The sequence below is a fragment of the Lissotriton helveticus genome, chromosome 1_1, assembly GCF_964261635.1.
Source record: "Lissotriton helveticus chromosome 1_1, aLisHel1.1, whole genome shotgun sequence".
Lineage (NCBI taxonomy): Eukaryota > Metazoa > Chordata > Amphibia > Caudata > Salamandridae > Lissotriton > Lissotriton helveticus.
Genome location: NC_136057.1, coordinates 1,447,792,509 through 1,447,820,403, shown reverse-complemented (window position 1 = coordinate 1,447,820,403; position 27,895 = coordinate 1,447,792,509). Strand labels below are relative to the sequence as shown.

General features: G+C 46.7%; 1 protein-coding gene across 9 annotated transcripts in view; it reads right to left on the bottom strand.

Moving 5' to 3' along the window:
* Positions 1-27,895, bottom strand: part of KMT2D (lysine methyltransferase 2D) — a 1,543,965-nt gene that overhangs the window by 15,016 nt on the left and 1,501,054 nt on the right. For all 9 annotated transcript variants that reach the window (XM_078685770.1, XM_078685786.1, XM_078685782.1 and 6 more), the window contains 2 exons: positions 21,951-22,081; positions 6,677-6,962 (listed from right to left, as the gene is read on the bottom strand). In XM_078685770.1, the coding sequence (XP_078541896.1) occupies positions 6,677-6,962; positions 21,951-22,081 (417 nt within the window). The remainder of the gene's footprint in view (positions 1-6,676; positions 6,963-21,950; positions 22,082-27,895) is intronic.

Below are 27,895 nucleotides of genomic sequence, written 5' to 3'. Positions count from 1 at the left end.
AAGAGACGAGAGAAGTAGCTCTGGATCCACATCTGATGGCGCAGAAAGAAAGGAACTGAAAATGGTATGCATAGGAAGCACATATGCCGCCCACGTCACGTGTGGAGAACGTTGACGGCATAGAACCGTACAACGCCACGTACCGGCACACAGGAGGAAATGCTAAAGACTTTCAGGATCCAGTCTGATGCCTGGGGAATATTTAAATGGTGATTAATCTGGGGTTAGAAGTATCCATCAGAATGCAGCATTTAACTACCTTATTACTTGTCTTGTACAGAGTGTTGGACTAAAGGCATTTCTTGTGGCACAGAGTCTCCAGGACATTATGGCTTACATCTTTCATATAGTTTATACATGCCCTGGTCCTTAGTACCAATTTGTCCAGAAGGAAGGCAGTGCAGAGCAGTTGCACAGTAGACACCTTTAGACTTGCTGACATTCATGATGAGGGAGTTCAAGAGTGATAATGAACTGATATGCACTATTTCGAAGGGCATGCACATAAGAAAAGCTAATTATTATTCAGATCCCATTGTGGCACAAAAATCAACTTGGTGGGAAACGTGAGAGCAGATGTTTATGAAATGCATGACAATGGGTGACAAAAATGCTGATCAAATTAACACAATGTCAGAATGGGCTGAAAACTAACCTTTCAACAGTAAGTCTATCCTGAGGTAATGAAAGATTAAAAATGCCCACATTTCTTAAATTCTGGCTTGTAAGGAGTCAGTGTTTTGGGTCACAGCAGGCAACAAATTTGAAAGGGCATCCATCTTGGTTGGCAAGTCAAAAGCATTCAATTGTTGTCACTCAATCTACAAGCATGGAGGTGTAGATTGAGGAGACAGGGATGCAGGATTCTGCCCTGTTGTGGAGACATGAAATGGTAGCCTTGTGGGAGGAGGGGCCCACAAATGCTCAGGAGCTCTGATTACCAAATCATCCAGGTCTAGTATGGGGTGATTGGATGAATTGTGCCTGGTCTAACCCGATCTGTTACAGAACTTGAGGCTGTAGAAGCAACAGTGGAAGTATGTTAAACAACCATTGATTCCATTGCAACCAGAAAAAGTCTCTGAACAAATTATAGTAAGGATAAGATCTTGCCTGCAGACATTGCTATGTTAGCATAAGCGAACTATATGCCTAGACACCATCTTGCCGCTTTTGCACACGACACTTCATGCTTTTGTTCTAGTAAAAAAACTGCTTGCTTTTCTTCACATGAGAACGGTCTGTTTTTCACAAGTACAGGCTTACACCGCGACTTCAGTCTGCACAGAGTGTTCAAGGTCGAATAACAATGTATGCTGTTAATTCAAGTTACTTACCTTCGGTAATGCCTTATCTGGTAGAGACATGATCTAGCCGCAGATTTCTTACCATTTAACTTCCAGGCATCAGGCTGGATCTGAAAGATTTTCCTAGCAGTATCTTTGCGCGCTGCTAGGTGGAGTCAGTAGACTCCGCGTGACATCGTCGACTTTGTGTTGGTCGTCGTGGTGACATCCGCTTCGTCAATATAATCGCCACTCCGACGTCAGAACTTTTCACGACTTTCCCCATCAGAAGTGCAAAGCCATGAAGCGACTGACCATGGTGTGTAAAAAATTAATAGCTAGGGCCCTGAAGGGGAACCTCAGACACTAAAAAACATTCTTCCGTGCAGGGAGGATGGGTGAGTTGGCAAGGAATCTGCGGCTAGATCATATCTTTACCAGATAAGGCATCACCGAAGGGAAGTAACTTGTCCATCTGATAGAGACAACTAGCCGCAGATCCTTACATTTGAACAGATACTTAGAATCCTGCAAAACAGAGCGACCAAACAGGCCTTCTCTAGAAACCTGGGAATCCAGGCAGTAGTGTCTTGCAAACGAGCGCAGCGATGCCCACATGGCTGCTTGGCAGATCTCCAAACCAGGGACAACACCCTAGAGAGCTATGGTGGCTGCTGGTGCCCTGGTGGAATGGGCCCGAAAGCCCTTCAGGGGGATCTTTCTTTGCTAAGGCGTATCACATTTTTACAAAAAGGATAACCCAGCGGGATAGTCCTCTTTTGGACAGGACGCCCTTAGTTCGATAGAGATAGAACGATAATGCTCTTTATGGGTCCAGACGAAGGACAAGCTCCTCTTCCTTGGAAGGGTGCAGTGTTGCATAGAACGTGGGAAGAGTAACCGACTGTCCCATGTGAAAGGGCGTCACCACCTCAGGGATAAAAGATGCCCTTGTACGGAGCACCACTTTGTCCGGGAAGACTGTCAGGTAAGAAGGCTGTGACGACAGTGCCTGCAGTTCGCTCACCCTCCTGGCAGAAATTACTGCCACTAAGAAGGCTGTTTTGATGGCGAGCAGCCGTAGAGGGCAGTTGCGCAGCAGCTCAAATGATGCGCACATAAGAAAGGTGAGAACTAAATTCAGGTCCCACTGTGGCATAATAAAGGGTGAAGGGGGGGGGGGGGGGGGGGGGAACAAGTGTGTTAACTCGTTCAAGAATCTCTGCACCAGAGGAGATTTGAAAAGGGAAGGCTAATCAGGAAGCCAAAGAAAAGAGTAAAGGGCCGAAAGATGGCCCTTCAAGGTGCCCAGAGCAGAGCCCTGCCAACCAAGAAAGTATAAACAGGAGGATATCAGATAAAGATGCAGATAGAGAAGATCCTCCCAAAGGGGCAACCTGACCAGAGGATCGATGCTCATGTCTAGAAGCTGGGGATACCAATCTCTCTGTTCCCAGTCCGGAGCCACAAGAATAACTTGTAACCGGTTGCTCCTGATCTTCTTGAGGACTCTGGGTAGGAGTGGTATGGGTGGAAAGGCGCAAAGAAGGCATGAGCTCCACTTGCAAAGAAAAGCGTAGCCGAGCAAGAGCCACCTTGAAAACTCCAGTGTGCAAAACTACTGACATTGGGTGTTTGTAAAAATGTGCCCTCTTTTTGCATGGTTGCCACCACGTTTTGCCTAACTATTGATGTACTTTGATGGAGTGTGCCCTGGGGTACTGCCAACAAGGTACCCAGAGCCTATGTTCTTTCCCTAAACTGCATTAAAACACAAGCCAATTGGCACTCTTTGGCCACATGTCAGTCACTTATAAATGGCACCATAGGTATCAAGTGCACTGTGGCCAGGGAAGACCTCTAAGGGCTGCAGCACTTATTGTGCCACCTTTAGAGGACCTGTACCTTTACACACACACACTGCCATTGCAGGCTGCATGTTATGGTGCAGAACAAAGTGAAGAGTCGACATGGCACACATTCCTGTGTGCCATGCCTACAACCAACTACCCTAGCATAGGTCAGCCACCCTTCTAGCTGGGTGCACTATACCAGTCGTGACGGTACAGGTGCATGAGCCCTGTACCCCTACAGTGTCTGAGCCAATTCTTAGACATTGTAAGTGCAGTAATGCCATTAAGAGTATATGGTACTGGGAGTTTGTCATTACAAACTCCACAGTACCTTAATGGCTTTACTGAAAACTGGGAAGTTTGGTATCAAACTTCTCAGCACATTAAACTCACACTAATGCCAGTGTGGGATTTAATGAAAACTACACTCAGAGGGCATCTTACAGATGCCCCCTTGAAAAACGACCTAACACTAGTGTCCTGGCTGAGTGGCTGCTCGCCAGCTGCCACCACCAGACATATTTCTGGACCCCTGGGTCGACAGCCGGCTGCTCTCGGGGTCTGAAACAATGCACATCCTGGGACGAGTTGCAAAGCCTCCTCCCCCAGGATGGGCAGGGTCCATGAAGGGGAAGCTTTAAAGACTTACTACCTTTGTGAGCTACCGCAGCCATTTGCTGCTTCCAGCAACGGGCCCCCACCAGTTCGGACCCAAACTTTGGGCAGGAAAATCGGCGGTAAAACCAAGTGAGGAAGGGAGGTGGGTCCACCATTGCCAACCCCACCCCTCAGGTGGACTAGGCGAGGTGTAGCACAACTCTCAGTCCCCGCCATCTTGCAGATGGGAGGACCCAGGCAACCAGACAGAGGCATATGCCCCCTTTCCACTGGAGGGTGGCATAATAGGGGGTGTACCCACCCCGAGGAAGGGACCCATTGGTCCCGACCTTTACTTACCTATAACATCCCTAAATCTAGTATTTAGAGGCAACTCCGAACCTTGCCTCCTCAGTCAAAAATCGATCAGAAGAAGGACTGAAGAAGCTGTGCTGAACTAAGAAGAGGAGGAGGACGCCCACTGACTTGGCCCCAGCCCTACCGGCACGTTAGCACCTGGTACCTGCTCCCGCGAACTCCCGTTGTATTCTGCAGCCAGAAGCCCTCAAGAACCCTAAGGACCTACCCTGCCGTCCAAATCCAAGACGGTCTCCCATGAGCACCGGATTTGCTCACTAAACAGACCCTGGCTCTGGCCAAATCTGCAAGTCTGCACCACTCTGCATCCGACGCCCATGGCTCGAGTTCAAGTGGCCCACCTCCACGAGGAGGTTACCCCAGCGATCTTGACCTGAGATCTGGTGATCTCTGGCCAGCCTCAAATCTCAAATCGACACCTGAAGCCCCTTTTCTGGAGGACTCCCCCCCCCCCCCCCCCACCCTGACTGCGACCGGACTTGGTAAGAAAACCAGACGCCTAAAGACACCCCCCGACGTCCCACAGCCTACGGTGGCCCAACCGACAGTGTCCCAGCATCCCAACTTTCCTCTCCAACAGGTGATCACCTCCAGAAGATCTTCGTCCCCAAGCCTGCAGTCTTTGTTGCAACCGGATAATCCCCACTGAAAACAACAACAGGGCTCCCGAGCCAAACCAGCACCCTGCACCCAACCGCCCCTGGGCCGCTGCAGGTGTACTTTGGGTGCGTCTGTCTCCGCGCGTGTCTGTCTCCGCGCGTGTCTGTCTCCGCGCGTGTCTGTCTCCGCGCGTGTCTGTCTCTGCGCGTGTCTGTCTCTGCGCGTGTCTGTCTCTGCGCGTGTCTGTCTCTGCGCGTGTCTGTCTCTGCGCGTGTCTGTCTCTGCGCGTGTCTGTCTCTGCGCGTGTCTGTCTCTGCGCGTGTCTGTGTGTGTCCGTCCGTGTCTTTATCTGTGTCGGTCTGGGTCTCGGTCTGTGTCGGTCTGTCTCTATCTGGGTCTCGGTCTGTCTCTATCTGGGTCTCGGTCTGTCTCTATCTGGGTCTCGGTCTGTCTCTATCTGGGTCTCGGTCTGTCTCTATCTGGGTCTCTGTCTGTCTCTATCTGGGTCTCTGTCTGTCTCTATCTGGGTCTCTGTCTGTCTCTATCTGGGTCTCTGTCTGTCTCTATCTGGGTCTCTGTCTGTCTCTATCTGGGTCTCTGTCTGTCTCTATCTGGGTCTCTGTCTGTCTCTATCTGGGTCTCTGTCTGTCTCTATCTGGGTCTCTGTCTGTCTCTATCTGGGTCTCTGTCTGTCTCTATCTGGGTCTCTGTCTGTCTCTATCTGGGTCTCTGTCTGTCTCTATCTGGGTCTCTGTCTCTATCTGGGTCTCTCTATCTGTGTCTCTGTCTCTCTGTGTGTCTGTCTCTCCAGGCGCAATTGTCAAAATTCGGAATGTGCTTACATCAGCAACACGAAACGGTAAGCTTCCCAAAAAGGCCCTTTCAAAGTCAGCTGTGAAAGCGCTTACAGCTGACTTTTAAAAAGCCTTTTGGGAAGCTTCCCGATGGTGCCGTGTGTGACGTCTCAGAGGCTGGCAGTAAACACCAAAGATGGCCGCGGGAGCATTTAATACGTATTTACTAAGTATGCTCCTGCGGTTATCTTTTGTGTTCACTGCCGGCCTCACTGGAAACAGCAAGACAAGGTCCTCGGGCTGCCAACGAAGGCCCGCGGGCCGTACTATGAGTACCACTGCCATGGACACTGTCTCTCCCAATATGGAGCCACAAGGATGACTTGGGCCTGGTCAGTCCTGATCTTCTTGAGAACTTGGGGCAGGAGTGGTATCGGCAGTAAGGCATACAAGAATCTCAAGTCCCACAATACCAAATATTTGTAGTCTACACAATCAATTATTTAGAATTAGCACAGATCATTTTGATGACACATACCACACTCTACACTAAAATAATGTATCATAGCTAATTCTATGGATTTGCACAGGCGAAAAACTAGGTTTAGTGCATGTTTAGGGTTCATGTCTTTCGGTCACAAATATTATCCATGGGCTCTATGGAAATAATTTTTAACATTTACACATCCTAAGACTTCTTTCACCCTCAATTGTTGGCCAAAAGATCACCGTTAATTACATTTGTCGGATTATTATAAAAAATTTTTTTAATTTCCTCAAATCTCCCCTGCACAGGAACGCATCCATGCCAAGGCTTGTTCTATGGCATCCCTTCGCGTAAGTCACCCACTAGTACCTCAAAGTATGCATGTCCTCAGATCTCTGCGCAAGTTTCCGAACTTACCAGAACTGCTTTAAAGTCTTTGTCCAATTTTTCTCGAAAACCCATCTGCTGGCACCTCTATGCAATCTCCACAGACCTGTACCAAACACTGAAAATCCTTCAAAGATTTCTCTTATGGGAAGGGGTCACTTAACCTGTTCCCAAACGTACAACAAAAGTCTACTTTACTGCTCCTGCTCCACCTTCAAATAATATCTCCACAGAGAACCACAAACTTCTGGAAAATCAATACCACCCTCTCGCCCTTAAGAAGCACACACTCACCTGTTCCTCATAGATCTTCTCCCTGCGATTTGCCACTTCATTGCGGATGATGGTGCCAATGTATTCAATGACCATGGTGTGCTTCTCTATGTCCTTGGAGGCGTACAGACCCAGCCCCTGGATCCGAGAGCGAGCTAGGTACACGTTGTTCTTCCATTCAGTCTTCAGACGTCGATACTGTGAGGACTTAGAGTGCACAAACTGCTTGCTGTATGGAGTGTTGGTCTCACCAGTGAAGGTACTCTGGTATGCTTTCGACATGCTGGTACTGTTTAGAGTGTGAGGCCTGCAGAAGCAGAGACAACCATTGAAAACACCCTGAAAAAAGCAACAGTAAGAGAAGAGAGCTGTTGTGCAAAGGTAGCAATAGAGTACATAGTAGGGATGACTTGGCCACTGTACGGTAGATGGAGTGAAACACCAATCGAAATCAACAGGAAAGTAATCGCAATTATATGGCGCTTACTACCAGTGATGAGGCATTGATGCGCTTTTCGTGAGGAGCCTGCTACAAAGAGCCTAGAAGGTTTATTTTGCAGACCATAGTAGTAGAAAGAGGTTAGGGATGCGTCAGAGTGGAGGTAGAGGAGCTATTGAGAGAGGTATAGCGTGAGACAAAGTAGTGCATTGGAGAGTGTCTACAGTAGGAATAAAGTAATAATATAGATACATAACTACATAGAAAGGTTATATGTACATTTTTTGTGTGTGTATAGAAATCAAAGTATAGACTAGAGCAAGGAATTCAATAAAACATCTGAGGAAAGCAGGGAAAGGTACAAAACAGCTGATTAAGGCAGAACAATGTAGGCATCTTCTGAGAACAGTTAGAACAAAGTAGACAAATCAAATAAAAAAGGAAATTTATATCTACATCCCAAATACTGCAATAAACTCTGTAAACAATGGACTATCTGCTTTAGTGAAGGAACCCAGAAAAACCTTAATTTAAATACACGTATCCTCATCAGAAAAAAATATTTTTCTTAAAAAGAAATATCAGAATAAAAATCCTAGCTGAGAAAAAACTGTGCTATTTTAACCTTTCTGCCCATCACCTTCAATAAGGAAAAGGGAAATGCAATATTAACAGAGGTCTTTCAGTAAAATAAATAGATTACACCACTTTAAAGAAGACAGGATTACCAGAGCTGATGAATAAGTGGAAGTCACAGAATGCACTAATTGATTTTATGCATTCTGTTAAAAAAAAGGGGTACTTGAACTGTGGGTCTTTGTTACTTCTGTTTTCGTATCAATGGTAAGTTACAGCAGTTTATGTAACAAGTCTCGCACAGCTTGTATACTTTTTGTACATGTATGGTCTTTTTTTTTTTAGGTCTTGCTTAAACTCAGCTTCAGTGGGCTGTGATCAATAGACGGGGGTGGGGGGGAGGGAGAAATAAGTGCCTTTCCCATGTTAATTTCCATAGAGATTTTAGATACTAATACAGCCTGAACTGCTGAATGGAATTACACCAAATTTGACAGACAGCTAGGTCTTGGTCCAGAAAGAGCCCTTTTTGTGATTTGTTGTAAATCCGTTCAGTAAATTGAGATATTGAAGGAAAAACATTTGTATATCTGGGCGGAGCCTAAGCACAGATCTCATGGTGAGTTCTGATTGGCTGTCAGCACTTCAACCAGGAAGTGCTGGCAGCCATCTTGGGGCCAAAATACATAGCACCCCTTTGAAATGCATTGTAGTGAATGGCAGGTTTCGAAAGTCACAAAAAAGAGAAAGCCTAAAGGGTGATAGCAGATTTTAGTTACAGTATAAATCATATGTTGATGGTACCATACTAATTGTAGGAATTGTGGTGTATTCTAAAGTGATGTTGTAGGAAAGTGCCCCTTTTTGCATGGTTGCCCCCTACTTTTTACCTAAAGTTGATGTACTTTGACTGAGTGTGCCCTGGGTTCCGCCAACCAGGTACACAGGGCCTAGGTTCTTTCCCTAAACTGTACTGTTGCATAACCCAATTGGTAACTCTCTGGCCACATGTTAGTCCCTTGTAAAAGGTACCATAGGTACCAAGGGCACTGTAACCTGGGAAGGCCTCTATGGGCTGCAGCACTTATTGTGCCACCCTTCGAGGCCCTGTACCTTCACACACACTACCATTGCAGGCTGCATGTTTTGGTGTAAAGTGAAGAGTCGACATGGCACACATCCCGGTGTACCATGCCTACAATCCACTGCCCTGGCGTAGGTAAGCCACACCTCTAGCTGGGTGTACTATACCAGTGGTGAGGGTACAGGTGCAAGAGCCCTGTACCCCTAAAGTGTCTAAGTTAATTCATACACATTGTAAGTGCAGTAATGCCATAAACAGTATATGGTATGGGAGTTTGTCATTACAAACTCTGCCGCGCCATAATGGCTTTACTGAAAACTGGGAAGTTTGGTATCAAACTTCTCAGCACATTAAACCCACACTGATGCCAGTGTGGGATTTAAAGAAAAATGCACTAGGACTTGTTTCTGGTCCCCTGGGTCGAGAGTACTCCAGCTCTCGGTGTCCTGAAACCAAGCACATCCTGGGACGAGGTGCCAGGCCTCCTTCCTCAGGATGGACTGTGTCGAAAAAGGGGAAGCTTCAAAGGTTTGCCGCCTTTGTGAGCTACCACAGCCATGTGCTGCTCCCAGTAACTGGCCCCCACTTTGGGAAGGAGAAGCTGCAGCAAAACCAAGTTAGGAGGAGAGGTGTGCCCACCTTTGCCAACTCCATTTCTCAGGTAGGGGAGGCGAAGTGAAGCATGACTCAGTCCCCGCCTTCTTGAAGATTGTGGGGGGCGATCAAGCCAACCAGACTGAGGCTTATGCCCCGCTCCCCCCCAGTGGAGGGCGGTATAATAGGGGGTTGTGAGAAAGTGGCTCTATATATACTGGACTAGAATGAAGTACAGTGTGTATAGAGTCCACCTACCCCTGAGGTATAACAGAGGTTAAAGTCAGAACTGACCTTACTTTCCAAAGTGGTAGCTTGGTCGAGCAGTAAGGCAGTACCAGAGGACAGTGTAAAGCATTTGATGTACACACTCAGTCAGCAAAAGGTTTCACACACTCAAGGACTGAACTCCAGGCCAATTGTTTGTATATCCAGCGATATGGTCGTTTTATTTTTAGAACCAACAGTTATAAAAATATACTTTTCAAGATACGAGTACTCTCAGGTAAATACTTTGCAGAGGAGCAATATGTTTGTACACACAATAATTACAGGTTAGCTAATAAGCAATACAGTTCTGAAACACACTCTAGCATTTAGCTCAATGGATTTTCATAGGAAAGTACAGTTGATTACTTTATGGATTACGTTGGTAGTCCCAAGACTAGATCTTGGATTCAGTCCTGGGGTCTAATCTTAAACCAGATTAGCAAAAACGTTTTAGTTAGAGTGATGATTTTTCCTGAATATAAAGCGGTTTTAAAAGTTCAAACTTTTACAGGTGATTCTCACAATGTTATTCAATGGGAGGAAATTCAGGTTACAGGTAAAGTACGATTGCGTTACTTTTGTAATCCAGCACTAGTCTGCTAGGGCCAGCACTGGGGGCTTAACTCAAAACAGGTAGCTAATTGCGTTTCAGTATTTCGGATGATTTTTAAAGAATATTTGCAGTTTTCAAAAGTAGACAGAAGAAATTTCATAGAAAAGCAGACAATGGGTTCCTATGGAGAAAATATAGGTTACTAGTAAACCCGCTAGGGATTACTTTTGTGGTTCAGTACTGGGCTGAAAGGTACAGTACTGGCTTCTCTCCTGATCACAGGTGAGTATTTTCGAATTCAGACTTTGGCTGATTTTATAGGAATATTTTCCGTTTTAAAAAATTCCCACTTAGAAAATTTTGGAGTCAAAAATGGGTCAATGTTATCCAAAGGCAGGTAAGTGAATTACCGGTTTCCAGGTGAGTACTTGGTTGGTGAAGTTAGGGTTCTGGGCATAGACTCAGGGGTCCTCCAGGGTCAGGTGAGTACAGTTAGTTCAGTCCCAGCGGCGCAGGGGCGGCCGGATGCAGAGGTAGGTAGGCCAAATGTTATCCAATGAGGGAAAGGGAGCCTTCGGTTGGTGGCTGCTAGCGAGCAGGCCAAGCGGCTCTGGGAGCTGGGCTCCTTGTCACTTGCTCAGGGCAAGAGGGGAAGTAGTATAGGGCAAAGAGGTCACAGCCAGCGGCACTCGGGCGGCTGGGTGCAGGGTGTTTTGAGCCGTCGGGCGCTCAATGTTATTCAATGAGGATCTTGAACAAGGAACAAGGAACAAAGGCTGCAGGCTCAGGGACGGTGACTCTCCAGGGGCGACCAGCACTTCCAGAGGTAAGTTGGGATATTAGAGCACAGGTTGGTACCCCCAAGGGTGGCACAAGGGGCAGCGAGACGCCGGGTGCAGGGGTGTAGTTGGGGGGTCGGAAAAGCTTACCCTCGGCTGGTCGCGGTTGGGATGGCCCCTGGTTCTGAGTCTGCAGGCGTCGGCTGGTTTGTCGAGGAGGGTCTTTGGGCACTGGATTTCGGGTCCCAGTCGCCGGGGGACATCCTCGGGGTCTTGGTTCGGGTTGGCCCGGCCCGGGCTCGGCTGGTGCAGAGTGGGCTGGTACGGAGCTTCCTGGTTGGCACCAGGTGGGTTGTTGCAGCAGAGCCTCTGCTGATGGGAGTCCCAATCGTCGAGAGGATCAAGGCAAGCAGGTCCTCTGGGTGTCCCAAGGTTGCTGTCCGTGGAGGTCGCCAGGTTTAGGCAGGAGCAGGTTCCAGGATCAACAGGCCGGTAGGGCTGGGGCCAAGTCAGTTGTTGTTGTTGTCCTGTTAGCAGCTGCACGGCGGGTGGTCGTCTTCTTGATCTTTTTGATATCGGGATCTGAGGAAGGAAGTTTCAGGGAGCCCCTAAATACTACATTTAGGGGTGTTACAGGTAGGGCAAGGGCAGGGACCAATGGGTCCCTGTCCTGGGGTGAGTACACCCCGTAGCCTGCTCCTCTCCTGTGGGAGGGGGGCAGGAGCCTAGCTGGGATTGGGCAGGACTCCCCATCTACAAGATGGCCAGAGCCCGGGGTTGTGCCTCACCTCGCCTCCTCCACCTGAGGGGTGGAGTTGGCACAGGTTGGCACCCCCCTTCCTGATGTAGTTTTTCCCGCCAGTCTTCCCGCCAGAGTGGGGGTAGGACTGGTGGGGGGCTGGTTGCTGGGTACATCATATGGTCTGGAGAAGCTCTCAGAGGCGGTATGCCTTTGAAGCTTCCCCCTGTCCATCCTGGGGGAGGAGACATAGCACCTCGCCCAGGATGTGCTTTATTGCAGACCCAGGAGAGCGGGGGGGCTCTCCACCCAGGGGTCCAGCAACATGTCTGCTGTGTGGCAGCCTCTGCAGCCACCCAGCCCAGACGTGGATTGTAAGTTCTGGTTTTTGGAGGGCATCTGTAAGATGCCCTCTCGTGCATTTTACATTAAATCCCACACTGGCATCAGTGCGGGTTTAATGTGCTGAGTAGGTTGGTATCAAACTTGTCAGTCTTCAGGGAAGCCATTATGGTGCTGTGGAGTTCGTAATGCCAACCTCCCATCGCCATATACTCTTAAATGGCAACACTGCACTTACAGGGCCCAGGAATGGCCCTGGGTACTGTAGGGGCACAGGGCTCATGCAACTGGGCCCTCACCTCTGGCATAGGGCACCCAGCTAGAGGGGTGACTGAATTATGCCAGGGCAGTGGGTTCTGTGGGCATGGCACACAGGGATGTGTGCCATGTTGACTCTTGCTTTAGTTTTGTACTTAGGCACTCAGCTAGCAACGGCAGTGTGTGGGAGCCAGGGTACAGGGCCACTGAGGGTGGCACAATAAGTGCTGCAGCCCTCAGGGGTCTTCTCTGGTCACCATGCCCATGGCACCTAGGGTACAATTTACTTGGGGCTGACAGGGGCCAGAGATGCCAATTGGGTATTTTGTTTCAGCATAGCTTTTCTTTGTAGGGATTGGCAGGGACCCAGGGCACACTCAGTCAAAGTACATCAGCAGTTCAGAAAAAAGTGGGGGCATACCAAGGCAAGAAAGATGGCACTTTCTCACAGGGGTGCACCCACCACAACGAAGGGACCCATTGATCCCAACCTGTACCTACCTGTAACGCCCCTAAATTTTGTATTTAGAGGCAACCCTGAACTTTGCCTCCTCAGACAAAAAACAAGGACAGAAGAGCCATGCTGAAGAAGAGGAGCACACCAACTGTCTTGGCACCAGCACTACCGGCCTGTCCCGAACTCAACAGACTACAGCGGAATCCCGGTGTCTCCAGCAGCCAGCAGCCCCCAAAGACCCTCCCTCATCTGACCCTGTGCCTCATGGGCTCAGTCCAGCCCAAACTTATTTCCGGTCCAGGGAAGGCATGGCTTGGCAGTTAGGGCTGGACTGTTCCCATGAGGTACAGGGTCAGACTGATTTGCATATAGCCATATCTGAACTGGGATGGCAGAGTGGGCTAAAGAACGGTGATGGATCAAACCCAGATCTTCTGACTGGGTGTGAGTGTTTGATTGGTTCAGATGCTCCGTCCATCACCACCCCCTTTTGTACCGCTTTGTTCGCCATAAGTTGGTAGGGTATGCTCAGACGTGAGTCCCTTGCTCACTTTGCCACTGGATTCAAGCAAGCCTGGCTGAAGACGGCTGAAATGCCAGAAACCGGTCCTAGGAAGCTTGTTTCCGGTCCAGGGAAGGCATGGCTTGGCAGTTCGGGCTGGACTGTTCCCATGAGACACAGGGTCAGACTGATTTGCATATGGCCATGTCTGAACTGGGGTGGCAGAGTGGGCTAAAGAACGGTGATGGATTAAACCCAATTCTGTTGACGGGTGTGAGTGTTTGATTGGTTCAGATGCTCCGTCCATCACCACCCCCTTTTGTACCGCACTGTTCATATTGGGCATATCTGAGGCAATGGAATCCCATCTGAAGAGTTTCACCTTCCAGGCAAACTCCTGGGTCCTAGGGAGGTGCTGCAACAGGAGTTAGTCTTTAAAGGCAAGAATCTTCTTTTGTACCACCTGGATAATATCTTCCAACATCAAAGGTGGAATAAATTCCTAAAAGGACTTTGAGGGGGCCACAGAAGGCATGATGCATGTGTCTCGTAAGCAAGAGCTGCCTCTAAATTGCACAAAGCGGAGGCCTCTTGGAGCACCAATCCGGGTATCATCAGGATCAGAGCCACCTATATCTCTAAACTCTCAGGATCGGACCAACATTTTAAGATTTTGCCAAGAGGGTTAGACAGCAGTCTCTGCATTAGCTGCACTTTTTGCTGAAGTGTGCTGAAAAACATGTTGGACCCACCCACTGGGTAAGGGTTGGATTACCTTGCTTACTGCGCACTTGGATCATGAGAATGTATTTAAGAATTCTCATCCTTCTACGCTATGTAGGTCGTACTCTTAAATGTATACCCCATGGAAAAATTGGAATGGGAACTTGTAATGGGGATTATCAGACGCTTGTGGTTGTTAGATATGAATGGGAGGTGGGGATTAGGATGTATTATTCATGATGCAAGTTAAGTGATGAAATAACGCACCACTGACACTGGGCATCAGTCCAGGTTTGGTGACTGGGATGATTTGGTTGTTTTGGCAGTATATGACAAAGCGTTTCCACTTAGCAGCATAACATGCTCTAGTAGTGAGACGTCTAGCTTCTTTAATGATGTTCATGCATTCTGGAGGAAGGTTGAGGTAACCAAACTAAGACCTCAGGAGCCAGATCGCTAGGTTGAGCTGAGCTGGGTCCGATCTCTCCATGGTTCTGTGTTAATAGGTGTGGAGATAGGTTTAGTTTTTGGTGTGGTACTACAGACATCTGCAAGAGTGTGGTGTACCACGGTTGTCTGGCCCAAGTTGGAGCGACTAGAATGAGCGTCAGGGAATGTTGTTGTAGTTTGCGTACCACTAACGGAAGTAGTACGCAAATAGTCTTGACCAGTTCATCCATATCGCATTGTCTTTGACAAAGGGTGTGGGTATCTGGCGGCAAAGCTTGGGCCTTTTGTGTTTTCGTGGGTGGCAGAGAGGTCTATCTGAGGTTGTCCCCACATTTGAAAGAACGGATGAAGAACTAGCAGATGAAGTTCCTAATTGTGGATCTGCTGTGTTTGTCGACTTAGCAGGTCTGCCATAGTGATTTGTACTCCTGGGACGTGTTGGGCTAAGAGGAAGATTTTTAGTGGTATAGCCCATCTCCATATCTGCTGTGCTAGCTGGGAAAGCTGCCCCCGTTTGTTTATGTAGTACATAGCTGTCGTATTGTCTGTGCGGACAAAGACAGCTTTGCATGACTCTTGAATTTGAAATGCTTTTAGGGCTAGAAACACAGCTAGCAACTCTAAGTGGTTGATGTGGAGTAACTTCTGTTGCGGTTTCCACCTGCCTTGCATAGTGTGATGCAGTAGCTGAGCTCCCGAGCCGGAGAACGATGCGTCCGCTGTCATGACTATTTGAGGAACGGGCTCTAGAAACGGTCGCCCTTTGGAAAGGTTTTTAGTGTTCCACCATTGCAGAGAACGAGGAGTCCAACCGTCAATCAACACTAGATCTGTTAGTTGACCTTGAGCCTGGTTCCATTGGCGTGCTAGGCACTCTTGAAGTGGACGCATTTGCAGTCTTGCGTGAGGTACTACAAATATGCAAAATGCCATCAATCCTATGAGCTGCATGAACACTCGAGCTGGTAGCGAGTGTTGCGGTTTGAATTTTGTTAGGAGAGTTTGCACACTTGTTATCCTGGCTGGAGAGGGATAAGCTAGTGTTAGTTGGGTGTTTATTGTAGCGCCGAGATATTGTTGTATGTGTGAGGGTTGAATATGCGATTTGGTGTGATTTATTGTGAATCCCAAGTCGTGAAGTAGTTGAATAGTGGCGTGAGTGTGTTGTACACACTGGCTGTATGAGCTGGCTTTTATGAGCCAGTCGTCTAGATATGGGAAGACATGAATATGTTGTCTTCTTAAGTGTGCTGCTACTACTGCTAGACATTTGGTAAACACCCTTGGCGCTGTTGTGACTCCGAATGGGAGCACTTTGAACTGGTAGTGCTGCCCATCTAGCACAAATCTGAGATATTTTCGGTGTGCTGTGTGGATGGGAATATGGAAGTAGGCGTCCTTGAGATCTAGGGTGACCAGGAAGTCGTTTAGTACCAGCATGTGGAAGGACTTGTTGGACTGTGACCATGTGAAAATGGTCCGACTATGTAATTGTTTAGAGGTCTAAGGTCTTAGGATGGGTCTTAAAGAGCCGTCCTTCTTTGGTATTAGGAAATATAGTGAGTATACTCCTTTGTTTTTCTGATGCTCTGGAACTATTTCTATTGCATTTGTCTGCAGTAGGGATATTACCTCCTGTCTGAGCAGTGTCTGATGTGATGTTTTCCCAAGCTGGCAGGTATTGTTGAAGTCTTCCCCCGACAGGAGTGGAATGGGGCAGGGGAAGGGAGTCATTGGGCAGGGGTGGAGGCAGAGCGGGAGTTGTTATTTTTACCTCTGCCTTTGTTATTGTTACCCCTATAACCACCCCTTTGGTAGCCCTTGTTGTAAGTGGACTGTGTAGGGGCTTTGTACGTGATAGAAGCGGTGTCCGAAGAGTATCCCCTGGTGGCACCTCGATAGGATGAGCGACAAAACGAATGTCTGGGAGCCTGCGACTGCAGGGCTCCCATAGATTTGGCGGTATCTGTATCCTTTTTCATTTTTTCAAGTGATACATCTACATTAGGTCCGAATAGGTGTTGCTCATCAAAGGGTTGATTAAGAATGGCACTTTGTACTTCAGGTTTGAACCCTGATATACGTAGCCAGGCATGTCTACGTAATAGGACGCTGGTGTTAACCGCCCTAGAGGCAGTATCTGCTGCATCCAGTGCACACCGAATAGAGGTGTTTGTAATGTTTTTCCCCTCATGGATAAGCTCATTTGCTCTATCCTTGCACTTATCAGGGAGGTGCCTCATTAATGATTCCAATTCGTCATAATGTGCCCTGTCATAGCTGGCTAATAATGCCTGTGTATTGGCGATACGCCACATGTTTGCTGCTTGAGACGCTGTTCTTTTTCCTGATGCGCCAAGTAGCTTAGACTCCTTATCTGGTGGTGCAGCGTCACCTGATGTTTGTGAATTTGCTCTCTTGCGTGAATTGGAAACTACAAGTGAGTCTAGTGGTACTGGACCTTTAATATATGCTGGGTCTGAGGGGGCAGCTTTACATTTTTTCTCTATACGAGAGTTAATGACTCTAGTTCTGACTGGGTCCTTGAAGACTTAAGGAGCATGCTTGATCACTCCTTTAAGCATCGGTAAAATGGATGACGACCTTTAGGCGTTATCAAACGTATCCATTAGGAAGTCTTCCTCAACAGGGTCTGTATGTATGTCTACCCCGTGATATTGTGCAGCCCTGTGAATTAATTCATTAAACCCTATAGTGTCTTCTGGTGGGGAAGGCCTTGAGGGGTATATGTAATCCTGAGGGACATTTGGGACATCTGGTATGGTATAATCATCCCACGGGTCGGGGGATCCTGTAGGCGTGGCTGGATCAGGTATGTTACCTCCCCATATCGTCAGAGCTATCATCCCTGTCTGGTACGATAGAGGATGCTGGGGAATGCTGTGCCATGGGAAGCTGTGGTGATGGTACAGGTGAAAGAGAAGAGGAAGGCAGTCTTAAGGGAGAGGTAGCCATGTTCTTCTTTGAATGCGGAGCTGGAACTGGTGTGTCCAGTGGTCGCTTTTTTGAAGCCAAAATTAAGTGTCCAGTAATTGGATCCTTAGCTAGAGTCTTTTGAGCAGGGTCTGGATAAGGTAAATCCTCTGCAGGAGGTCGATCTTTTGGTGCGGAGGAAGGTTTTGGCACCGAAGCGGCTTGTTTTGGTTTCTTGACAATGTCTTTTACCGGGGAAGCAGGAGTCTTTTTCGGCTCCGAAGCTTTTTTCGGTTCCGAGGATTTTTTCAGTTCTGGTATGGTAGTTGGATCCGACGGTTTCTTCGGATCCGATGGCTTTTTCGGTTCCGTTGTTTTTTTGGAATCCGAAGTGGGTTTGCTTGGTTTCCGACCTGGGTTTCTTTGCCGAAGGAGTGTGTTTCGGCACCGATGGATTGGATGTAGGCGTAGTCGGTGCCGTTGTCTTTTTCGGTGCTGGTAGATGTGCGCCGGCACTGCGTGAAGGCGTACTTGAGCCCAAGTCGCCTGAAGGCTTAATTGGCTTCTTAGCCGGGCCCGAAGTTGGGGCAGTAGAAGCAGAGTGTCGGTGTGCACCCGAGGGCGAGGGTGTAACCGGGGCCTTCTTTGGGTGTGTCGAGGAAGGGTCGGGGTCGAAGGTCTTACTTACGACCCGCTGCGCTGGAGTGATGTCCTCGACATCGGAATCTTCGGCCTCGGAGTTGCTGTCGACGTCATGTTGTTCTGGAACGTTGACGCCTTCCTCGAAGATATGTCGTCCGGAATCGGAGCTGAAGATCTTTGAGCCATTGTTCTCCTCGTTCTTCGGTCCCGGATAGTCTTTTTGGAGCGGAAAGAGGCACAAGCTGACAAGTCTTTCGCCTCGTGCTCCGGAGAGAGGCAGAGGTTGCACACTTCATGAAGGTCGGTGTGGGGAAACTTCGACCCACATTGAGAACACTTTTTAAATGGCATCCTTTCCATGAGCTGGCGTCAAGGCCCGAAGGCCGTCGACCGGAATCGAGATCCTCGATTTTGAAGAGTAGCGTCGACTGGAAAGCGTTCAAAACTAAGTTTTGTAAGTTGGTGAGGATTGCGTGCCGAAGGAAATCGGTTTCAACACGGAGCGCTAGAAACACATCCGAGCCCGGTGGCAGAAAAAAACAATCTGGGGATGGAGCCGATGCCCATGCACAGTATCATCCAAAGGAGGAGTCACCTAACCTGTGACTTCCAAAGGCTTTCTACAACAAAACAAACTGCAAACATCCGGGCCCAACACTAGGTGGCCATCTATGCATAGTGTGTAATCTGCAGCTCATATGCCTCGAACACAATGTTATAGACTTAACTGTAAGTACTTAGGTTTGGAAGTTGGTTTTCTGGGGCTAGAACCAGGGTTGAGAATGCACTCTCAAAGAAAAGCAGTAAATGCAAACCTATGGGAGAAAATTAAGTCATCTGTTTACAGGTAATTACTTGGTTGTGGGAGTTAGGTTTCTAGTGTTAAAACCAGGATTCCCCAAGGGTCAAGGATGCACTCTCAAACCACCCTCAGCGGCATTAGGGCGGCCGTGTGCAGAGAACTGAGGCCCAATGTTATCCAATGGGGGATAAGGAGCCTCCGGTTGGTGGTTTGCTCACGAGCAGGCCACACGGTTGTGGGAGCAAAGCTCCAGGTGTACGGCTCAGGGCAAAGGGGGATCCGATTTAGCACACAAGGTGCACCCACAACGGCACATGGGCGGCCAGGTGCAGGGTGATGGTTTGGCGTCGTGTGCTCTGTTTATTTCAATGGGTATTGTCTGGTTGAAACAAAGACAGCAGGCTCAGGACGAAGATCTTCTGGAGGTGACCACTGGTTGGAGAGGTAAGTTGGGATGCCGGGACAACATTGGTTGGACCACCTAAGGCTGTGGGCCGTCAGTTGCAAGGCTGTCTTTAGGCATCGGGTTTTGCTTACCAGCTTCAGTTGAGGGGATCTTCCAGAAAGGGGCAACAGGCGTCGATTGGAGATTCAAGGCAGGTCAGAGTTCACCGGATCTCGGGTCAGGATCACCGGGGAGACTTCCTCGTGGTGTTGGGCCACTCGAACGTGGGAGTCGGGTGCAGAGCGATGCAGATTCATGGATTTTGCAAGAGCCAGAGACTGTGGGTGAACAAATCCGGTGCTCACAGGAGACAGTCTTCTTTATGAAAGGCAGGGCAGGTCCTCCGGGTTCTTGGGGCTGCTGGCTGCAGAACACACCGGGATTTCGCTTGAGCAGGTTCAAGGTGGGGACAGGCTAGTAGGCCTGGGGCCAAGTCAGTAGATGTACTCCTCTTCTTAGTTCAGCACAGCTTCTTCGATCCTTCTTCTCTCCTTGTCTGGAGAGGCAAGGTTCAGGGCTGCCCCTAAATACTAAATTTAGGGGCGTTACAGGAAGGTACATGTCTGGACCAATGGGTCTTTGAAGCTTCCCCTTCGTGGACCCTGCCCATCCTGGGGGAGGAGGCTTGGCCCTTCGTCCCAGGATCTGCATTGTTTCAGACCCCCGAGAGAAGCAGGCCCTCAAATCAGGGGTCCAGAAACATGTCTGGTGGTGGCAGCAGGCGAGCAGCCACTCAGCCAGGACACTAGACTTGTCTCGTTTTTCAGGGGCTGTCTCTAAGACATTAAATCCCACACTACCATCAGTGTGGGTTTAATGTGCTGAGAAGTTTCATACCAAACTTCCCAGTTTTCAGTAAAGCCATTATGGTGCTGTGGAGTTCGCAATGACAACACCCAGGACCATATACTCTTAATGGCATTACTGCACTTACAATGTCTAAGAATTGGTTTAAACACTTTAGGGGTACAGGGCTTATGCACCTGTATCATCACCACAAGTATAGTGCACCCAGCTAGAGGGATGGCATACCTATGCCAGTGCACTGTGTTGTAGGCATGGCACACAGGGATGTGTGTTATGTTGACTTCACTTTGTTCTGCACCAAAACACAAAGCCTGCAATGGAAATGTGTGGGTGGGTGTGTTTGTAAAGGTACATGGCCTCTAAGGGTGGCACAATAAGTGTTGCAGTCCTTAGAGGCCTTCCCTGGTCACAGTGCCCTTGGTACCTGTGTTACCTTTTACAAGAGACTTACATGTGGCCACAGAGTTGCCAATTTGGTTTTGCAACAGTACAATTTAGAGAAATTACATAGGCCCTGGGTACATGGTTGGCAGGAACCTAGGGCACACTCAGTCAAAGTACATCAACAGTTTAGCAAACAATGGGGGCAACCATGCAAAAAGAGGGCACTTTCTTAAACACCTTGCCTCCCCCACCATAGGGGTGGAATTGGCAGAGGTGGGCACACCACCTGTTCTTTTAAGGTTTTCCTGCCCAAAGTGAGGGTGTAAAATGGAGGCTGCAGCAGCAGAGCATGAGGGGGTCGCATTACAAAGGCAGCAGGGCAGGCCTTTGAAGCTTCCCTCTCGAGCACTCTGCCCATACTGGTACAAGAGATGTGACCCCTTCACCCAGGATGTGCATTGTTTCTGGTCACAGCGAGCAGGGGTTCTCGATCCACGGGTTCATACCATGTCTGGTGGTTGCAGGCTGCCTACAGCCAGCCTGTGACCACACCAGGGTTGGTAGGTTTTGAGGGGGCACCTTTGAGGTGCCATCTGAGTACAGGGTTCAATAAATGCCACATTGGCATCAGTGTGAGTTTATTGAGAGGAGTAGTTTGGTACCAAACACTCATGGGTTCAGAGAAATCATCATGGTGCTGGGGAATTCGAGTTGACGAATTACCAGTCAATGTACTCTCTATGGCTTCCCTGGCACTTACAATATCAAAGAATGGACTTAAATAATGTAAGGGAATCCCTACTCAAGCAGATATGCCCACTAATGTGGTATAGTGCACCTTACCTTAGGACTGGAAGGCCTGCTAGAGGGGTAACTTACCTATACCGTAGACAGTGCTAGTTGGCATGGCACAGAGGCAGTGTGCCATGTTGACTGTCGTTTTGTCGGCATCAGGCCATGCATGCTGCAGCAGTCTACATGGCCTAGGTGAGGGGTCCCTAGGAGACCCCCTTCAGTCCCAATGACCTAGGTCCCCAGGTACCATTTACTAGGGACTTACAGGGGCCTGAAGGGGCAATTGTGGAACAGTTTTAGAGAAAGAAGACTGGTACTGGGAACCTATACAGCAGGGACCCAGTACTCGACCAAGAATACTTGAAGTGTAATGGGTTCCACAACCATTGTTTCGGGTTTAATTTTTTTCTACATTAAAACCATTTGCATTCATAAGGATTCAGTTTTACTATCCCACAGAAGGAGATCTTCCTCCATTTGGAAACATCAAGGAGAATCGACCAGGCCATGACAAAAAGAGAGCAACCCCTAGACTGCTACAAGCTGACCAATCCTGCAGCACTCAAAGGTTCTGGAGGGAACACAACTTACTGCACCACATGCGTTCATGCCCCCATCAGTCCTATAACGAGGCACTAATCTTATTCTCTTTTTTGCCCTCTCCAACTGATCTTAATTTTTCCATACCAGCCCCCTTCCACCATCATCTATGATGCTCACCGTTTATAGTGCGTTAGGATTTTAGGCTCGGATCTTGCACAGCCAGTAGGATTTATCATGAGTGGTAGTTCCATCAAGGGATGTCGTCCATAGCGGAACAAGTAATCCTGACAGTTCTCAACCCCAGGCAACTAAGTAAAAAGAAAATAGAAAAACACTATTTACATTAATCATTTAATGACTGGACTGGGATCTGCAGAAAATTACTTTGACTGCCACATCTACAAGCAACCGAGCAAGAAGCAACTTAAATAAAGCATACATCACATATTGCTCAGAGATCACTTCTCACACTGATCGGTATATAAAGCAAACGTCAGACTCTGCAATCATCTTATTAAGCAACAGCACACCTGGGATCTTTCTGATCACTCAGTGACACCCTTAGCCAGGACTGCAGCCGATGTCTTTAATATACACACACGAGTTTCTTAGGGTCTCAACACAGTCACAAGTTAAAGAATGAGACTGTTGGGACTGTTGGGTTACAATACTGATGACCATGTACACACTCCATTTTAGCACTTGGCTTTCTGACAGTAGTACTGTTGAGCCAGTCAAGATTTATCCCAGGAGTGGTCATGGAACTATAAGCCCAGAAACACAATAACAGATAAGGTAACAATTCTTAAGTTCATAAAAGGAAAGGACTTTATAAAGTTTAAGTAAACTATTCTACAACTTAAAAAGCGATCTACAATGAAACCCAAAATTTAGGCCAGTTATGACGAAGCAAGTTCAGCACAGGGAAATACATTTTTCATCACTATGTGCCCTACGGTGTTTTTGTGGGTTGAGGAGTGGGTACTATGGGGGAACTCAGATGTGGTCGGAAGCACTGAAATTCTTTGGTTTAGTCAATGGGTTCAAGGAGCACAGTACAAAGATATAATTAATTTATATTTCGGTCTTTCGAACTCTTTGTGGATAATGGAACATTTGTGAAATGCCACAAACACACTGCTGCAAACCTCAACAGTTTAAAGAGAACAGCAAGCAAGCAAAGAAATGCCCACCATTCAAGCAAAAGTATTGTAGATGATCACAAGGTTCTTCCTGGTGCTAAAAGGTGACCAACTTGCTGATCACAGTTGGGGACACAGTACTTGGCACTGGAGTCCTGTATCTCACTGGGCACAGGGAGTAGCTGGCTAGTGTCAGTACAAGCTACAAGTCCGTCAGCGGATGGGCAATGGGTAGAAGGTGTGTGAAATTGCTAGTCGGTAAAACATTTCCAGTGGCAGTGGATCCACAATAGGAGCACCCACAAAGTTCAATGAAGATCAATATCCAGTTGGCTGGGGGTACTATTAAGCTTTAGATAGACATTGTATCTGTCAATGTCCACACTGAGGTCCTTTCTTTGGCTACACTTTTCCATCTAGAATGAGTCACTCTTGAAACCCACCGTCTTCCAACAGCTGTTCAACACCTGAATCCTGTCAGTGGTTGGTGCAGTGCTGAGTCTTAAGTTTTAAACAAGAAACTGGCTGAGGAAATCAGTGCTTAGGCTCCTCTAGGGGCTAGAGGGAGGCTGCACCTTAAGAATGTCCAGGAACTTTGTCTGGACACATGCACATGGTCTCCTAGATAAGGAGTCAACTGAGCCAAGTAAAGGCCGAGGAGGCAGCACTTCACCTCATCTAGTGGCCAATACCGACCAATTGTGGATGCTGCACTTTGATAGTGTCGGGGATGCTCTGTTGCTACTGAGACTGATTTAAACTGGATAAGGCGGATGTGGAATGGCTCCCAAGGGTAGAGCCAATCGCACAGTGGGGTGCTGGGTCACAAAGATAAAAATGTGAGGGCATGTCTTGCTCTTGGGCCTAGTTCTTCAAGGACATGCCAGCAAAAGAATGGACTATAAAAGACAGTACTGGCTTGCCTCAAACCATTAGATGTACCTAGTTTTGTAGAGGGGGTTAGGAGATGCTTACTAGCTGCATATCCAAAAGGACAATGTCAGCCCTGTACAATTGCTGCAATATTGTACAGCTCATGCATGTGGGTCCACCGGAAACTAGGCGCTCACCAGAATGTATGCACACACATAAATTACAAGCATAAATGATCAAGAGTTGTTATGGGAGACTGAACAGACTTTATATATGGGAGGCAAGAAGCAGCTTCTCATCCCCAACTGGGGTGCATGTAAAATAGCCTATGATACAGATTATAAAATACATAATCACCACTGCCAGTCTTGTATGGCCAGAGTAAAGGCGACAGTAGCCACCCTCATGAAAATGCTGTTGCCCTCTGTTTTCTCCTCAACTCCGGAGCACATACCAGACATCTCCAAGGTGAGAAAGATATTAGTTACATGCATGTATGTATGGTTTGCAGCTTAAAGATCAACTAGACTCACCAAGTGTGCATAATCCCACCATCTAGAGGTAGAGTAGTTTTTGTTGTATTTTTAAACTTACAGGGCATTGACATAGATGTAGTCGTATAACTCATTGTGACTGACTGTAAGCACACAATGCCCCCATGCGTGATTTCCATCATAGAGGTTTTTTTTTAAACTTCTGCCATCACCAAGAAGGTTGAAGGACAGAATGTGAATCTGGAAGAGCGTTCAGCTGCAAAACCATACCTGTAGCCGAGTAACTGGTATATTACGAAACATGAAATCTCTTCTAGATTTATACGCTGTGCATAGATTTTATAGGGGTATTTTCTCCCAGTGGAGGAGTATTTACTAAGTAAATCTTCCAAAATAAGTATTTTATAATTATTTGACCGACTAAGTTTTTTTTTTGTTTTACTTGAATGTCTACACAACGTTAAGTGAAAGTGTGCTTGGTTGACCATATGGCTGCATTACAACTGTCTCGTAATTACCTGCCCCAGGAAGACTAATGCAGCCTCTGTCAAATGTTGTGATTGCCAGCTGAGAGCATAACAATTGTCTGCACAATCAATTATGTACCTGCATTTTTAATGACTTCCTTCCCCTGCTGGGCATGTGCTTAAAAACAAGATATGTTTCCTAAAGTTCTGTGTCTCCTAAAGCTAATACATTACTACTCTGCTTACATTAATTGTAAGCAATGCTCTTTTTGCAGTATTTGTACTATTTGTAAAGTATGAAGGTAACTGTATTGAATGACTGATGCAAAAGTGTACCTTTGCTATGAAGAGTTTTTTCTCGTGACCACTTAGCCCTTGTGGCCAATTTGGTATTGTTTTACCACTGTTAAAGCTTGCAATTAGCTAACCTTTCTTGTAATTATAATTTTAAAAGCTGATCTTTAATGCAAAATGTTTTAGGCTTGCCTTATGCATAGGCTCAAACAGTGGCTTTATCAATCCTGCAAACACCTGATTAAAGGTAAACGGAGGTGCAGGAACACCATATAGAGGATATAGCCTCTTAGCCCCCTTTATAAATCTTATGACTGGCATGGTACAGATCTAATTTTTACTAAGTCCTTTAGTATGTGCTGCAATGTAGGAAAGGTGAACTCTTATAGAGGCATAACCGAGTTCAACAGTTAACAAATGTGTTACATTATGTATAATTAACTTTTTACTGGTTAATGTATCCAAATGGTTATGTTTTGTGAAAACACCTATGCTACTTTGCCTAATTAAATTTTAAAATGGGAGGTATTCTTGCTTTCTTGATAATAGCCATGCATACCAGTGGCAACTGTAAGTGTGTAAATTCAATGATTTCAGGAATTAGGCTCTTATCTGTTGCCTGGGATTCTGGGTAATACGTTTTCCCGCTTTGTAATGTGAGTAGATCCTTATGGTGACGATATCTTGGTGAGGCATCTCCTTGAGGTGGGATTACTAGATTTGTTGTTTTTGAAGTTTTGAATTTAATTGCCAGTTTGAATTAATGTATCAGAGAAAACTTATACGCAAATGTCCTGGACCCACTTATCAACAGTGCATACCACACTGATTTAGGCTGATAATACCAGGATGCAAAGCTTTAACATTTAGCTTTTTCGAGTGCTGCAAATAAGTCTGTATGTATCAAGAGGGACGGACTTAGAGCGCATAAAGGTCCAGCATACAAACTCAGATTAGCTAATCATGATCACCGGGGTATGCAGTTCCTAGATTTGCTTAGGTGAGGTAAGTTCCACTGAGTCTGCAGGGAGAATTACTCTGAAGGAACAAATGCCCTCGCACACCTAGATAGGTGTCATGCTTCATCATTGGGCTTTTGCTTCACGTCGGGCTGGCGCTGCAATGCCTGACAAGCACCCTCAATGGGGGCTCTTTATCAGAGATCATTTTATAAGCTGTCTGGTGAAGTGTGGGTAAAATAGTAGATTGGTGTATTTTAAGTAAATATGTGAGAGAGTGGGATAAAAATAGAACTGGGGGTACGCTACGGAAATATTTTAGTGATCGAGTCCTACAGCCTATGGTAAAATATGTGGTGCAACCTACTAAAAGTGATTATCTAAGGTGGCTGAGGGTAGACATATTTCAAACCTAATTTAGTCATATGAACGATCTATCAGCTTTTCTTCAGGACCATAAAAACCTAATCTACACAGTAACTGGAGTTTTGCTATACAAGCTTATTTGTGTTACTCCCAGCCACCTATACTTGTCTATGTATCAATATAAGTAAATCAATTTTTTAGAAGATAAAACTAAGATTAATGGTATGGCTAGGGCTATTGCGGCCGTAAATGGGTTTTCAAAAAGGCTGGGGGCCAAACCTGTAGAGGCGATGTTGAACATCTATACATCGAAATGTATTGCAATTGCCACATATGGCTCAGCGATTTGGGGGTACAGACCCATGGAAGGATTACAGATAGAGGAGAATAAATTTCTACGGGGAGTATTATCGGTCCCCCAGTCAACACCCACCTATGCTGTTCATCAGGAATTAGGGATGGGCTACATAACACATAAACTCAGGCTGGCCCCAGTTATTTTCTGGCTTAAATTATGGCTTAATCCTGAATTAGATCTTAATCATAGACTAACCAGGGATTGTCTCATTTTGGATCATGTACATAAGATTAGATGGCTTGTTTATGTAAAGGAAACTTTGGCAAGTGTGGGCCGACAGGACCTTTTTGACGATCCTGAGAAAATCACAAGAACAGATTTTAGTTGGGTGAAAAAACAGCTTTTAAATTCATGGGCCCTAGAACGGGAAGAACTGGAGTTGACAAAACAGACGGTAAAAGCACATTACCTTTTAAAGGCTTCACCCATGCTGGAACCCTATTTAAAAATCGTTACTAGGCCTTTCCATCGTTTGCTTTTAACACGTTTTCGTTTTAATTTAATTTACTTCTCTCTAGGAAGCTCAAAGGGGTGGTGCAGACTGAAAGAGCTTGGGCCCTGTACCTGTGACAATTTTTCAGTTCAGGATACAATGCACCTCATAATGTTTTGTGACTTCTATAGTGAGATCAGAAAGAGGTTTTTATTTCCAATACTAAAAAAAAGGGTTTTATTAAAATAAAGCCAGCCTTATTGTACTTACAGTTATTAAATGATCCTAACAAGATTTTTTTATATAGCCAGTTTTCTTGAGGCAGCCGCTAGATTAAGGAACAGCCGTGAGGAAAGCCCATAATCAATGGGGTTTTAGATTACTTGCTTTTTAATCCTTTTTAAATTATTTTAATTATGATTGAAATGTTTATGATGTGTATATTGATTTTTTGGATGCACTGTCACTTTTTGTCCTAAAATGTATTGTATTTGCCCAGTACTGTATTGCACCTTTTGCACGTAGCCTGTTGTGGCCGGATCGCATTATATTGTTCGCACTGTATTTTGTGTTTTTGCACAAATATGTTTGTATGTCTGTGTTGTACTTTTATGGTTTTAAATTAACCAAATACAGTGGTTTGATGATGATGAGTCCTACAGCCTATGGTAAAATATGTGGTGCAACCTACTAAAAGTGATTATCTAAGGTAGCTGAAGGTAGACATATTTCAAAC